Below are 16,625 nucleotides of genomic sequence, written 5' to 3' on the forward strand. Positions count from 1 at the left end.
TTTTTTGGTTGGTTTTTGGTTTTAAAATTTTTGAACCAATCCACTCAAAAAATACGCTAATTATATATATATATATTAATATATAAAATATATTTTTATATATATATATANAAAGTGGTTGCTCCAATCACTGAATTTATTATTATACTACCTGTAGGGATGAGCAAACCAAACTAGATTAATTATCCACTCAAATCAAATACAATTTTGATAAAATGGTTTGGTCTAATTATATCATTGGATCAATTGATCTAAAATGTTTAGTCTAATTAGTTTTTTGGTCAGTTCTTGGATTTAAAATTTTTGAACCAATCCACTCAAAAAATACGCTAATTATATATATATATATTAATATATAAAATATATTTTTATATATATTAAGAAAATGGATAATAAACTTAATTAATAATGTCACGATCCAAATCGGGGAGCTGTCATTGATGCACGAGCCCAGCAGGCAAAACCCACGAGATCTTAGCAAGTGTACAAAATTTTGGATCAAATTAGAACATATAACACATAGCCAAGGGTTTTCCACAATTGTATATTCATAATATAATTTAAATTCAAATACATGTCAATTACCCCTTGGTGTCATGGGCCAAAATTTAAGCTCAACCTCGTGTGACCTTGAATTCTGAAAATAAAACTTAAGTAAGCCTATAAATCATGAACCCATATTCTCAACCCAAAAGACATGCCTAATAGGTGGTGGAAGATCCATGTTTATATATCCAAGACCCACTTCATCTCTTATTGATGTGAGATCCATGACATTTTACCCCACCTAATTATGTAATACTTTTGTTGCACTGGCTCTTTACTTGTAGAGGAGAGGGACTCTTACTCTAATTCAGGTCTACCTTGACCCTTATATCTCTCATGGGGGCCCACATTAGTGAATATCTGAGTTTGCTTTGATACCACTTGTCACAAGCCGGAACTTAAGCCCACCCTCTTTACCCGTAGAGGAGAGAGACTCTTACGCTAGTTCGGGTCTACCTTGATCTTTGTATCTCTCATGGGGGCTTACATTAGTGAATATCTGAGTTTGCTTTGACACCACTTGTCATAAGCCGAAACTTAAGCCCAACCCCATATGGTCTTAAACTTTAAAAATAGAGCTTAAGTAAGCCTATAAATCATAGATCCATGTTTCTAATCCAAAAGACATGCTTGATAGGTGATGAAAGACCCATGTTTATATACTCAAGACTCACCTCATCTCTTACTGATGTGAGATCCGCGACATTGGCACATAGTTCATGCTGTTTCTGAACCTACACAAGCCATACATTGGCTAACAAGGTGGTTGGTCTCATACAACTCTTAATACAATAATAACATAAATTGACATGATGCCAATACATGCTGAAAGCTAATTCTGAAGTGGAAAACCCATAGTCAAACATAGCAGGGTTGATATATCAAAATGGAGACTTACCAAATGCCAAAATTGGTTTGTTAAATGATGGCCCTAGCCACACACTGCCCAATGACTTATTTATCTGCACATGCTACAATAAAAGGGTGAATTATCTAATAGTAAGAGGTGCAAACAACTCAAATATATTGGTATAGATAGTCATACACACACACACACACACACACACACATATTACACCATCATGCATACAAAATGTTCTAACAAACATTTCCAATATTAGGGGTATATCATTCATCCTTAAGAGTATTCCATAAATTTCTCAAATCATATGGATACCATTATATGTCCGTAAATAATGCATATCAAATTAGGCTTATTTATGAAGCCATTACAAATTTGATCTTCATAGGCACACCATATTTGCCAATGTGTCATATTAAATTCAAATTTATCTCTATTTACTCGAGGTCATAACATATCACTCATATTTCAAATCATAATCATAGAGTGATCATTCTTGGACATAATCAAATCACACATGTTGGCTAATCGACAGAGTTAAATCACGTTCAAGTTTAAGTCGTTGGTGGAGCATTAAATCACGCACGTGCCGAAGCAATGGGCAGAGGATCAGATCACGCTTGGAGTTGAAACATTCGGTGGAGAACAGATCATGCTCAATGTTGAAACAATTGACGAAGAATCAAAGTCATCATTTAAAGGTACTCGACAAATGGCATCAAGTGGGACTAATACCACTATCCCTTTAGGCATAGAACAAAGTCACAACAATAGGACTCCACTCAACCTTAAATCAAACCAACGTCCGAAATTCTCCTCATCGAACGGAATATAAATCCACAATCAAGGCCATCATGCCTTTGATATCACATATATCCACCATTTCACATCAAAGATTATTCTTAATGAATTTCAAATATTATCTAGCTCAATACCATTTCTAAGTGCTCTCGATTCTCCAAGGCATCAGATATTCATAATCCTCTAAGAGGTTAATTGTCTAGAGTAACTATTCCTAGACATTCCTCATAATTCACTAGACTTCCTAGTCAAGGCTCAAACATACACCGCTATCCACCACTATGTGGCTTGCGCTATGGCACACACATACACAACATTTATATCATATATATATATATAATTTATTAATTTAGACACATCCATCTAGGCATTTATATATGTACATAATATTTTCGTACCATGGTAGTGCATCATTCAATGCGTGATGCATGACATCCATTTTATTTAACAAATAAACCCACTCACAATAACAGTCGAAGGCACTTTTTCATAACCAAGCTCAACTTCTAGCCTCCAGCCATTGCCTAGCTCACCAATAAGTCAATAGGTTCAATTTCCTCTTGAACAAATCAAAATAATAATTATTTCCTAGCTTTCAAATTTTTCAACTTTTCAAAAATAAGCTTTATTCTAACTTTTCATTGTTATAAAACCTATGTTCCAAATCTAAAGTTTAAAAGGCTTAAATCCTTACCTTAAATGTTAGATTACCCAAATCTTAACTCCAAATCTCCAGCAAAATCAAGGGAGAATTATACCTGCGCTAAAATGAATGGGTTTCAAAATTCTAAATCAATTAAATCAAAAATCAATTGGTAAAAATGCTTAACCTTACCTCTAGAGTGGCTTTCCAAGCTTTAATCCACTTTAATTGAGCCTAAAAATCAAGTTGGGGCCCTAGGGTTTTGGTGGGTGGAGAGAGAAAGGGGTTTGGGTTTTGTTTTAAATTGAATGGAATGCTAAGACCCTTTTTATTTTTGCAATTATATAGGGATGTATTGATACATTTGCACAATTTTCCTTCAAATCTATCAATACATGGAGTCATGTATCGATAGTATCGTTAGATTTCAAACAGAATGCTTTCTGCCTGAAATCTATCGATGATTTGAGAATCTATCGATACTTTTTCCATTGAATGCCTCCTATTTCAGATCTATTGATACATTTGAACAATGTATCGATAGATGTTCATCTTAGTTCAAATCTATCAATACATTCTTTGAATTTATTGATACATTTGAACAATGTATCGATAGATGTTCATCTTAGTTCAAATCTATCAATACATTCTTTGAATTTATTGATAGAAAATGTCTAGATTGCTTCATATTATTTTTCCAGCCAAGAATGTATCAATACACTTTCCCTTATATAGACATTTTCAACACTCCAACTTAAAAAAATCCAAATCTTAACATCCCAAATCATTCCTTGTTTAAATCACACCTTAAACAACTAGTATAACTCATAATTCTTATACATATATTCTCAAATATAAGATCAAATCTCAAACTTTAAGCTTCATCATATATGACTCTCGAGTAAAAAGAAAGAGTGAGAAAGCAAAGAATAAATGAGTAGCCACACAAATATGATTGACAATTAATGTCTGAAAATACGACAACAGGAATAGAAAGCAGGGAAATGACAAGTAACAAATTAGCAAATATGATCCTATATGCTGCTGTGCCACAATAACATGACTGAAAGTGATAGTGAAGATCATCAATTATTATATTTTAAAAGTTACAGATATAGATTGTAGATTATACTTTAATCTCTTTATAAACATGTGAAATTTTACGAAAATGTAAATGAATATAATTGTCTTTCTTTACTTTTATTTTTTAAGTAGTTAATTGATACTTTTCAACTTTTTTTTTAGATAGACATTTCATTTCAACGAAGAGAAATTTAAATCAAATTCTTGTAAGAGTACAAGACAACACCAGTAAGTTACTATTTAAACCCATAATCAACTTAAAAGCCAGACTTTGCAAGAAAACCACCCAGCAAAAGTGTCACATTCATTCCTAGAGAGGAATCAAGACAGAACCTATACATCAATTCAATCAAAACTCACAAATCCTACCCCATCTATACAAAAACCTGATTCAATCAAAGATCAGCAAACAATATACTCTTCAATTAAGTAATACGTTTATTATCACAATCTTTTTGAGACCAACTCACATAAGAGATGATGAAATTGTTCTAAGCTTCCTTGTAACTAACATTCGGATAATCAAAAAACAGATCAAAATCTTCTGAATTTATTGCACTATCTTCCCTTCTCACATGGCATCAAAGTCTATTATCAGGATTGTTACAGCTTTCAGTACTGTGACGAAAAATCACCATAGACTCATCTTAAAAAACTCACAAGTATTGATGTTGTAATTTTTCTTTGATTTGTGCTTATTGTCTCCAATTGTTTGTTCATTGAATCTATAACTTTATACAAGGCTTTCGTCCCAAAATTTTTTTTTTCTAATTCCGTCATTGATGGTGCACTTGTGATCAATATAATTGTTTCATATTGAAAATAGTGGAATATAGTACACACGGAACTCAATCATTCAAAAAGACAAAATCTTATTCATTATTTCAAGTTTTCGTGTTCAAGTGTTCTTCAGTATATATGTACGTGTAAGTCCAATTTCTTTATACTTAAATAAGTCTTAATTCTTTTATTTCAATTAATTAAATCTCTTTATTTTTATTTTTACTCAAATAGATCTTTATAGTTAAGGATTAATTTATAATTATCATTAATCAAAATATCACTTGTTATTTTATGTTCATGTGATACTGACGTGACGTTGATGTAAAGGGTGAAAATATTACATAATAATGTCAACATGTCACATTAGTATGTTACATTATTATTTATTATATGTTAATTTACCACATAACATAGAATGAAAAGTGATATTTTGACTAATAATAATTAATAATAAAAATTTATTTGACTCAAAATAAAAATGATAAAAACTTAATTGAACGTAATGAAAGAATAAAAACTTAATTATTTAAATTTTTTGAATAATTCAAGATTTTTTTAAAATAGACCTTGGCATGTCAAATTAAATCACTTCCTATCCTTAGCAAAAGAAAATGAATGCAAATAGACAATGCATTCGGTAGCTTAAAAATAATGGAAGAGAAAGAGAAAGAAAGAAATTCAAAGGCGCTTTCAATTTCTTAGTTGTAATCACATGCCCCACCACTTTGTTTTGCCAGTTTCGTACAATAATTCAGCAAGTAGATGATCAGCCTTGCAATGCTTTTTCATGCATATGGGAAGGAGAAGCCATTCACGTCACCCCTCCATCAACACAAATAATCCGTCCTGCTATGTAACAGGCTACCGATAGGCATAGGAATGCCACCAAGGAAGACACTTCTTTAGGCTCTCCAATCCGTCCCAAAGGAGTTCTTGAGATTACAGATTTCAGACATTTTTTCTTCTTCGAAAGCCTGCAAGGGAGAGGAACAAAGTGTGAGATTATAATTTGCCTGATCTAGACTTTTTCACTGGTGGATTAATTTATGCTACATATAAATGGCACATTAATTAGAAAATTGATCTTATTACAGCTTTGGTAAGAGGGGTTCTAATGAACGCTGGCGCAACACAATTAGTCCTTATATTGTCTTTTGGCCACTCACAAGCTAAAGTCTTTGTAAGTTGGTTCAATGCTCCTGCAGATTGGGAGGATCACACCCTTTTGAGGCATTTTTTTTTTCCAATTTAGAACGCCATATTTGTTGCAAAATTATGGATGTAAAAGAATCTACCTTTGGCTGCACTATAGAAGGATCCACCTAGATTTATTGATATAACAGCAGCCATTGAAGATATGAAAACAACGCTTCCTGCTCCCGGAGCTTTGAGATCAAGGGGATGTGAAAATTGGCACAGATAAGATGCAGATTCGAAATTCGTATTCGTTAGAGTTGAGAACTCTTCAGCGGTGAACTCCACAGTTGGCTTCCATAAATATACTCCGACATTGTTTATCTAGAGACAGAAAACTGGCATATAAAAGAACCTAATTCCACCATGTAGAAGTTTTCTGAATCTGAGGAAATCTAGTTGGACTTACGAGGATGTCAAGTTTCTCATTGAAAAGAAAGGAGACTGTGCTCACTAGTGTTATGATTAAATCAATACAGTAGAATCAAGCATGCAGAGAAGAAGATGTAAAACAAAATAAAACAGAGGAGCTTAGTTAATATTGATCATATCCATTAACTAAAGAAAGATACATGAATATATACATTAGATGCATGGTTAACACTTGTACAAAACTACCAAGTGTTTAACATAGGATTAAGATAAGCATGCAATGCTTACACGTTCAACTACATGTAGCAGCAACCAAGACTCTGGCTTATGAAACCAGTACAATGAAGCAAAATGGACACTTGTCCAAAACTTAGTTAAATAGAAAAACAACACTCAAGCTAGTTTTATCTCAACAACTACCTTTTCTCGTTGTGCTCGGGATGAAACATCACAGACTGAGCCTGAGACTTGGAAGCCTTCTTCTCCCATACACTTAAACATTGTTTAAGTTGTGTTTCAGTCGAGAGCATGTATGTATCCCGGCCCCAAACGTTGACAATTCCACCACAATGGCATACCATCTGCTGCTGTTCTTCTTTCTTCTCTCTGCCTCAGCCATTTTCCTTCCCAACGTCTTTCTATCTTCCTCCCTTACTCTGTTAAGAAGACTAGATAAACTATTTATAGATACCAGATGCAAATTAAGAACCAACTGTCAAATTTCAAACGTTCAACACTTGACTCTTGTAAAGCAAAAAACGTGAAACGAAAATTGTCTTTGAAGACTTACCTCTTCTAGTGAGAATTCAAGTATGCTTTATTGCTTCAAGTTTTTGTTTCTGAAAATGTTTAGTTTGCCTAGTTTACTTGTCCAGTCCAGTCCTTACTAGCCCATTTGATTTGAAATCTTCCCATACCGGCCCCTAAGCTTAGCAAATAATCATTCTTAAATTTTAAATGAACGATAAAAACAAAATCAAATGACCCAAACTCAAGCCGAATCATGAAGAACATGTCATAAATTTTAACTACAAATTCTTGCAACTCAACAACTTATTTTTTTCCAATAAATGGAGAACTTTTACTCCCTTTCTGAGAATGAATTCAATAATAAAATTTAATTTTTATTTTTCAAACTTGTACTTGAAAATAATAGATTTTACATAAGGAGATGCTTATGAAATTCCTCTATTTTGCTTTTGTTTCTTTAATCAAAAAGAAAAGTGATTGCTAAACGTTAAAAGAGATGTTTATACTAACCCTGCTTATTTCTTAATAAATTCCTAATATAAGGAAATATCCTAACATAGGTCTAACTATTTATAAAATAAAACAGTAAGAAACTTTTTTTTTTCATAATTTGAATTTTATAAATACAGTAGCACAAATGTCATTTTGGGTTAGTGTATTACAACATACATCTCTATCTTTTTTGTCTCGGAAAAATGAGAGAAATAAGGGTTTGGGTCTTTCTTGTAGAACATTTAAGCCTGATAAGATTAAGAGTAATATATACCCGTTTATTTCACCTACAAGAACTAAGAAAAGCATGCCAGAATGCAAATTTGTGTCGTACAACAAAATTTGCTGGTCTTTTCATTCAATTGGGAAGAACACGAATCAATGAACGTCAAGCTCCTGCTCGTTCAAAGCTGTTCATCACAATTCATGATCATCTGTCGGCTTTTTCCTTTTTACGGTAAAAGTCTAGCATGACAAGATGTTTGTCTTGAAGCCCAAGGACTAGAAATTAAGTTCCCATGAAATTTATCGAGCTTTCGATGAAGAACAAGTCACCAGGGAAAGCCAACATCTACTTGCTTGGTAAAGAACAAATGATTACACCTATACAAATATGATTGAACATTAATGTCTTAAATAGGACAACAAAATAGAAATCGCTTATTAAAACTCCAGGTTTTGGGGTCAAATTAAATCCTAAACCCATCTCTTTGTTCTTGTTCAAAGTCTTGCTCTTGGGAAGAAGAACCCATTTGCTGTCACCCCACCATCAACACAAATAATTTCCCAGTTATGTAGGAGGCTGCTGGAAGGCATAGGAATGCTACCAAATGGGCAACCTCTTTGGGCTGTCCAGGGCGACCGAGAGGGGTTCGAGAGTTCAGAGCTGCCAGAAATTCTTTGCTACTGAGAATCTGACAAGAAAAAATGGAAGTAATTCAATATCACAGTTACAATATATTTATTAATCCAAGAGAAAAGCATGGTGAAGAGATGTTCCTGGTTCAACAAGTGGGGTTCTAATGAAATAAGGTGCAACACAATTGCTCCTGATATTGTCTTTTGCCCACTCACATGCCAAATTCATAGTCAGCTGATTCACTGCTCCTGTATAAAGATATTTGACCAAAATTTACACTTAACAAATTAAACTGCATGCATTAAAATTCAGGATTACTAAGATTTAGTTTTTCTCCGAAGCACCTTTAGTTGCTCCATAGATAGATCCAATATTGAGCGAGAGCACACCAGCAACAGAAGAAACAAAAACAATGCATCCAGCTCCTGATGCTTTGAGAAGGGGATAAGCAAGTTGGCAGAAATGGAAAGCAGATTCAAAATTGAATCTTAGATTACTAAGATTTAATCTAAGCATGCTTCCTACCATCTAGTGTTTACACTTGAAAACTTCACATAGAAGAGATAACGAGTCAACCTTAGGAAGAAGTTAACTTACAAGGATGTTGAGTTTTCCGGTTAAGAGAGGAAACTTTGCTCATCAGCCTTTCCCTTTCAGCTGGAGAGGCTACATTACAGACTGAACCAACAACTTGTAAACCTTTCGTCCTCCATTCTTTCAAGCATTCATTCAGCTGATCTTCATTGCGCGAGCACGTATAAACTGTTGCCCCTAGCGCTGCCAACTCTTCCACCACAGTATGCCTAAAACATAATTTAATACGACATATTGGAGCAACAGATATTAACTGAAAGAGCAATCTCATGACTACAGAGGGAATAGAGAAGGAAACTAGCCATTACCCAATTCCTTTTGTTCCACCAGTAACAAGAGCAGTTGCTCCTTTGAGAGACCATTGGCTGTCTCTACAGCTTGGGGTTCCATCCCTTGCCATTTCTCTCTCTCTCTCTCTATCTCTCTTTCACTCTCCGGTCAAGAGCTTGATGTTCAGTACTGCAGCTTTTTGGAGCTCAAATTTTGGAAACAAGCGTAAAGAACAATATAGTGACAAAGCCCAATGCCAGTCAACTATCGACGAGTACAATTAAAAATATACAACGACAGACTGCTAGCTGGTCGCATATGCCGATTGTGGGATTCATAAAGAAATTGTGAGAAATAATTTTTTTATTTAAAAGTATATTTTATTATAATTTTAATTAATTTATCACATGATTTGACAATAATACTTTTTAAATAATTTCAGATAAATTAAAATAATTTTAGCTTTTTTTATCCCGTTATCTAGATAAAAATTTTAAAATTAAATCCTGATTTCTCTTACCAAATACTGTCTATCTCGTCATTCAGCTCTTTCTCGTCATCCCAAAAAACAGATATGACATTAAAGTAGGTATTTTAGGTTATTAGATTTATTGGTTTATTCATAGAACTCTAAAATTAAGGATTTAAAATTGAGTAGATATATTTATAAATTAGAACACTATATGACTTTGGCAATTTAAACCTAGCTACGAGCAGGTAAATCAATTAGTTATTAAGTATTACATTACTAGCTTTTAGGCATCGTGTTACTAGGTTTTTAGATATTGCGAGACTAGTTTTTAATCATTGCATGACTTAATTATTGCGTCTCTGGTTTTTAGGCATTACGTGACTAGTTTTAGGTACTACGTGACTGATTTTTAGGCATTGCGTGAGTGATTTTTTAGCATTGCCTAAGTCATATAATGCCTTACTGACTAGTCATACAATGCCTTACTGACTAATCATACAATGCCTTACTAACCAGTCATGCATTGCCCATCAACTAATCACGTAATACTATATTAATCAGTCATGCAATACCTAAAAATTAGTGATGCAATGCCTTAAAACTAGTCACCTAATGCCCCAAAACCGGTTACGCTATGCCTAAAAACCACTAAAACTATTGAATTTCATTCAACAAAATCAACAACTTCAAACAATACACTATATTCCATTTAACGACATAATCAACGAATATACTTACTTGACCAAGAATGCTCGAAATGCTTAAAGGTTTTCCTTCTTGTATCAAAAACCATTCTAAAATGCTTAAAAAATGCTTAACATGCACAAAGGTTTTTCTTCGTGTATCAATAACTACTCCAAAATATTCAAAATGCTTAAAAGTTCTTTTTTCTGGCAAGGAATACTCTAGAGATGAATGGTTTGGCGAGAAAAGTTCAAAGGATATGAGTCGATTTGAGATGCGGATCTAAACATATAAGTTGGTTTCATTAAAGGTAATTTTGTCTAAAATTAATTTTTCTTAACTAAAAATAGTTAAAATTATAAAGAATGCTATTTTCGAAAATACCTTATGTATAAGGGGTATTTTTGAAAAGAACCCTTGATAAAAAAGGAGCAATTGCTAATAAACAATTATGCCAAATTCAACACAATCAAATAAGGACTAGAAAACCCTGCCATAAGTGCCTAACCAGGCTTTAACAAGTTAATTAACTTGTTCCTGGTATCAAAGATTAGAAGAAATATGCTTTGCAAACTGAAAAGATATGGTAGGTTAGGAATATCTAGCTTTAGCTATAAAAATTTGGCACTCTTTGCGAAATGATGGTGGTAATATGGCACAAAAAGTGGTGTTCTCTGGATATGCTTAATAATGGAGAAATATGGCAATGATCAATCTAATTGGCTTCCATCCATTGCTCGACCTTCTAAAATGTCATCGGCTTGGCGAAGCATAATCAACATATCGTCCATCAAAGAGGTTCAGGAACTTATAAGATTTCATGCATGTCGATGCCTCATTGGTAATGATGCCCTTCTCATTTTTTGACTTGATAAATGGGCTTTGGAAAATGAAGCTCTTTGCTTCAAATATCCTAGACTTTTCTCTATTGCAATGGACAAGGGGCCATAGGTGCATGATATTTGGCACAATGGCAATTGGTCTATCTCTTTTTGACGCAACTTTTTCTCATGGGAGGTTGAGTTTTATAGCGAGCTTCGTTCATTGTTGGGTCACATTGTTCTTGTTCTGAGCAAAATGGATAAACTTATATGGAAGTATAACTCTAGAGGTAACTTTTTAGTCAAAACATTTTGCTCTTTACTTGATGCTAGTTCTAATAGTCACACTTCATGGCTCCACTTTGTTTGGACATTATCTGTCCCCTTAAGTTTCAAAGCTTCTTATGGCTCGCTACTATTTACTCGATCCCCTTCAAAGCCTTCCTTCACTTGAGGGGGGTGGACTTCAGCTCGAAGCAACTACATTGCACTTGGTGTGGTTATGAGTTAGAGACATGCTCACACATCCTTCTCACATGCCATTTTAATTGGACAACATAGGGCCTTGTTCTTTAATACTAGAGGATGTGATGGTCCTCTCTTTGTACTATATCATCCTTTTTGCAATCTTGGGCTGGTTGTGCTTTGGTGAATCACACACACTAGCGGTGGATGATAGTTTGTTGTGTCACGTTTTAGTCTGTGTGGTTGGCTTGTAATGAGTTGGTTTTTAATAGCAAAGTATGGAATGGGTCTGAAATATTTTTTTTTATTCGAATGCGATCTATGCTCTGGGTGCACGCATGTGATGGCATTGATGTGGTTGATGATAATGGCTAGTGGCCCGAACCCCGACACACATATATTACACGGTCCCTCTCTCCACTCGCAACTAGGGGTCTCTTGGATACCTTTATCTGAAGATGAGTTTAAATTCAAAGTGGATGGCTCAGCAAAGGGTAAACCAAGCCCAGTAGGATGTGGTGGAGTACTATGTAACTCTAATGGTTATGTTGTGGGCAAGGGCGGATTTAGAAAATTTTCTAAGTGGTGTTATAAGTAAAATAATAATAATAATTAAAAAATTGTTTACTCAATTCAAGATCTGTCGAGAGAGCACTTAGATCAAATTCAATACAACTTTGCTTAGAAGATTATTGAGTACCATCATTAGTAGAATTATATTCTTGTTGATTAGGATTTGAATGTTGTAAGACAATTCCTTGTATTTTAAAATTATCTTTTCAAGACTTATTTATACAAAAACCTGTTAAAAATTATTACTAATTTCTCATTAGCATATTCAACAACTAACAATTTGACAAATTTCTATTCATCGATCAAACTAAGTATATGCATCTACAAACTACGTAAACTTAAATACAAAAATTAAATAATCAAATAATACATCTACAAAATAAATCAAAAAAAGAAAGACGCATAATTTCAAAATATTATTTGACATGTAATACTATTTTCTGTTAGCAAGATTTTGTTCGAATCCTAAACTATCAAATTAATCAAAAATATTTACACATGAATCATTTAAACACTTGATTTGGGTTGAAAATTATTTATAGTTGAACAATTAAAGTTTAGATGAGTTGTTTTGAAAGAGTAAAAAATGCAACCAAAGATCTAGAAGAGAAATCTCATTGCAGGTCTCAAAAGTAATATTTGAATTTTTGGAGAAAAAGATTTTAGTTTAGGTTTTGACTTTTTTAATAAAATCTTAAATTATAAATTTTTTATCTTTTAATATTTAAATATTAATATATAAATTATTTTTTGATAAATTTATTTTGACCGGTAATTTTTGACCCCACTCTTTACAAAATTGTAAAAAAATTAGTGAGTTCTTTAGTGTTATTAATCAATAAAATTCTAGATAAGTAATATACTTAGTATAACATGACACCACTCTTATATAGCTGGGTCTGCCCATGATTGTGGGTGTCTTGTTTGGCCCACTTGGCATCCAAGACTCCAACTTTGCAGAGCTTATGGTCATTCTTCATGCATTGCATCTTTTCTCTCACTCCTCTTTCACAAGTTCTAAGTTGATTATTGAATCTAACTTCAAGAATGTTCTATCGTGGGTGACCAACATTGATACGAGGCTTTGGGACAAGTGATATTTATTTAATGAGATTGATGCACTTGTTCTTTCACTGGACATGGTGTCTTTTACTCATATTTTATGACAGGGTAATTGTTTTGTAAATTCCTTAACGAAGTTTGGAGTTAATAGAAACATGATATTCTCAACATGGTGGTAACTTTTGATACTTTTATTTGGTTGAGCTGTTGCCTTCTGTTTTATGTTAATACTTGGATTTGTTTATGACTTTTGCATTGTCTTACGGTACCGATAAGCGAATCTTTTATTTAATGGTACCGAGTACCACTAGGGTTGTACGCGATTGCATGTCCTGACCCTTGATCCCCATATATAAACAGATCTTTACAATGAAATTTCCATAATTTTAATACAAATTTCTTTTAACTAAGAAAAAAACCATTTTATTACCTTGGGTCACAGTTTTATTACAGCTTGCAAATTTCTCACGTTACAAACTTCACTTAGCATTCTTTTCCTCTCATTCCTTCTTTAAGTTTTTTTTTTCTTTTAAAAGTAAATTCCATTAATCAAGACAGGGAACCCTTGTAAAGAACGTTCTTTCTTTAAGTTACAACTAATACACCTAAACCACACCTTTTCCTTTTAGAAAGATTACAAGAAACCTTAAATTTCTCGATATCCGAACTTCAAACTATTTATTTGAGTGTGAAATAATAGTTTCTCCCAAATCGTAGTTAAAAAATTAATATAAACAGAGCGGCAATCAAATGGCAGTTTAACTTGCGAGATACTGAAGTATCCTATTCTGATTAGATATTGAGATCTTTCATCCTTCTCTGTCACTGCGTAAAACTAGTCTTCCCATCAAACTTCTTAATTGAAAAATTTGTAGAACTAACAACTTTTGACATCCTTGTTGAATCTTGAATTTACCGAACTCGAAGTTCCGATACCAATTTGTTGTGGAAATTACCCAAGAAATAACAAAGATAAAACTCAGAGAAATCAAGTAAACAGAAAACACAAGAATTTACGTGGTTCGACCTCTTGCCTACGTTCATAGAGTGAAACTATTCTTCTATATTTGAGAAATCAAAGTACAATAAATTGATCTCTATGATTCTCCAAACTAACCCAAGATCCCTTGCACACTCTTCTTTAATAAACTCTTAAGAACACTCACCCAAACCACTCTAGCTCCATCTAGAGCAAAAGACAGAGTTACAAAGTGTTCCCTCTTTAGAGCTCTCAAAGTACTACTTGTAATTCAAAAGCCTAGAGATCCACTTTTATAGTATAAAAGTCCAAAATAGAATGTGAATAGAACTCGATGTGGAATAAGAAGTTTAAAATCATACAACTACTCAATGTTGTACACAAACAAGAATCTTAATCATATAAGATCTAGAATTCTAGTCAACCTAAAACTCAACATAATCATAAATTGCAAATAACCTAGCATTGTTCAGGAATACATATAGATTCCTCAACCTGACAAAAGAAAAATCTACCACTTATTCGCTCCTACCAACTAGCGTGCCAAAAATTGAACCCGAGAAATTAACAAGCCCCATTACTTCTTTTGGCAAATAAACAAACATAACAAAGACATTACAATGAGGAAAAACAGAAGCTTACAAAGATGTTGAGCTTGCTATCAAACAAAGATGAAACATTTTCCGTTAACTTCTTTCTTTCTACTCCAACAGACACATCGCAGATAGAACCAAAAACCTCAAAACCCAAACTTTTCCAATCTACTAAGCACTTGTCAAGCTCATTTTCATTACGTGAACAAGTGTGCACACTTGCTTCAAGTCCTACCAATTCCTCCACTATGGCACATCTAATAAACAAACCAATAAAAGATACCCAGTTCAAAAAGACTTATAAAAGTTTCAGCTTTATAGTTCAAGAAAACTAAATGGCCAATCTTTTTCATGTTCATGGAAAATGGGAATTTTTTTTGTTTTTACCCAATTCCACGTGTGCTGCTAGTTACCAGTGCTGTCAAACCTTGAAGTGACCATCTGTTAGATTTTGTGTTTCTTGGCGCAATGGATTGGTTCAAAATGGGACTTTTTTATTGAAATGAAAAGGAAGTTTTGGGATTAAAAGAGATGATTAAATGGGTGTTATGCTGGGGTTTAAAGGAAGAGGAAAAAGGCTTTTGGGTGTTAATGATAACTGAAGAAGGTGAAATCAGAGCTTGCTTCATTGGCTAATGAAAGGGCTTCAAACAGCTACCAGCTTCTCCCATGATGCTAGGTTCTTAAATACAAAACAGAGTGGCAACTTGGTGATCAATAAAGTCAAAATTGGTCACCCAAAAACATAAAAACCCAATTCAGATACTACTTTACAATATAATATGATTACAAGTAATATAATTTCAAGCAATGTAATTGTAAAAAAGATAATATTATAATATTAGTTATATAAGCAAAGAAGATAATATTGTAGTATTAGTTATATAAATAAAGTGTGTTTGATATATAAGTAAAGCAATGATTAAAATGTATGGAAGATAATATTAGAGCGTTTAGTTTACAAATACTTTATTGAGAATATAATGTTAAGTTTCAAAATTATCCTTATTTATTAAAATACAAATTTAATATACTTGTATTTTTTTATTACTAATTTTTATATAATATCAACTCTTAAATATATTTTTAATATCATATATTTTATTTTTATTTCTTATTATAGTCTTATATATTTTGTTTTCATTTTTTAATATAACTTTTTATATTATATATTTTATTTTAATTTTTTCTTTTAAAAGAAAAAATAAATTTTATTAACAGTTTTTTTTTTAGAGGCAAGAAGAAATTTTATTGACAGTTACTATGACTACTAAGAATAATAAAAAGACATTCATTGAAATCTATATAAAATAAATAAATTATAATATTAAAAAATATTTTTATCAAAGTAACAAAATTGAAAGATAAAAATATCTTTAACAACATTGCAGAGTATACTTATTTTATGTTTAAAATCGAACCAATCGAACTAATTTTATGTTTGATTTTGATTGATTTGGTCTTCTTTCATGTTTGGTCGATTTTGATGGATTTTTTAAAAATGTTTGATCCTTTTAATCTTTAGGCATGACAGACCCAACAACCAAATCTACCTATTTATTCACCCTTAACTACTTATATACTTTAAAGCATTTGTTTTGGCATATAGAAGGGGCAAAAGCATAATTTCAAGTAGGGTAAAGGAAAAAGAAAGGCTTTATCTCCACTAGAGGCTCATGAGAATACATCATTCCATAAACATATTGCTAGAAAAAAAATTTCTAAGA

General features: G+C 32.7%; 1 protein-coding gene and 1 pseudogene across 1 annotated transcript; both read right to left on the reverse strand.

Moving 5' to 3' along the window:
- On the reverse strand, positions 5,389-16,589 carry LOC18590626 (tropinone reductase homolog At5g06060). Its single transcript, XM_018126939.1, has 6 exons — positions 16,585-16,589; positions 15,286-15,339; positions 14,948-15,155; positions 6,014-6,236; positions 5,811-5,917; positions 5,389-5,682 (listed from the first exon to the last, which is right to left on the reverse strand). The coding sequence occupies exons 1-6, from the start codon at positions 16,587-16,589 to the stop codon at positions 5,530-5,532; spliced, it is 750 nt and encodes a 249-aa protein (XP_017982428.1). The 3' UTR covers positions 5,389-5,529.
- On the reverse strand, positions 7,858-9,471 carry LOC18590627 (annotated as a pseudogene).

Source organism: Theobroma cacao, chromosome 9 (assembly GCF_000208745.1).
Source record: "Theobroma cacao cultivar B97-61/B2 chromosome 9, Criollo_cocoa_genome_V2, whole genome shotgun sequence".
In the NCBI taxonomy this organism is placed as follows: Eukaryota; Viridiplantae; Streptophyta; class Magnoliopsida; order Malvales; family Malvaceae; genus Theobroma; species Theobroma cacao.

Excerpts from the sequence above, each read along its gene's own strand:
- LOC18590626 (XM_018126939.1), bottom strand. Across the intron at positions 15,156-15,285 it reads AGCAGCACACGTGGAATTGG|ATGTGCCATAGTGGAGGAAT; the intron begins GTAAAAACAAAA and ends TTTGTTTATTAG. Across the intron at positions 5,683-5,810 it reads GAACCCCTCTTACCAAAGCT|AAGAAAAAATGTCTGAAATC; the intron begins GTAATAAGATCA and ends AGGCTTTCGAAG.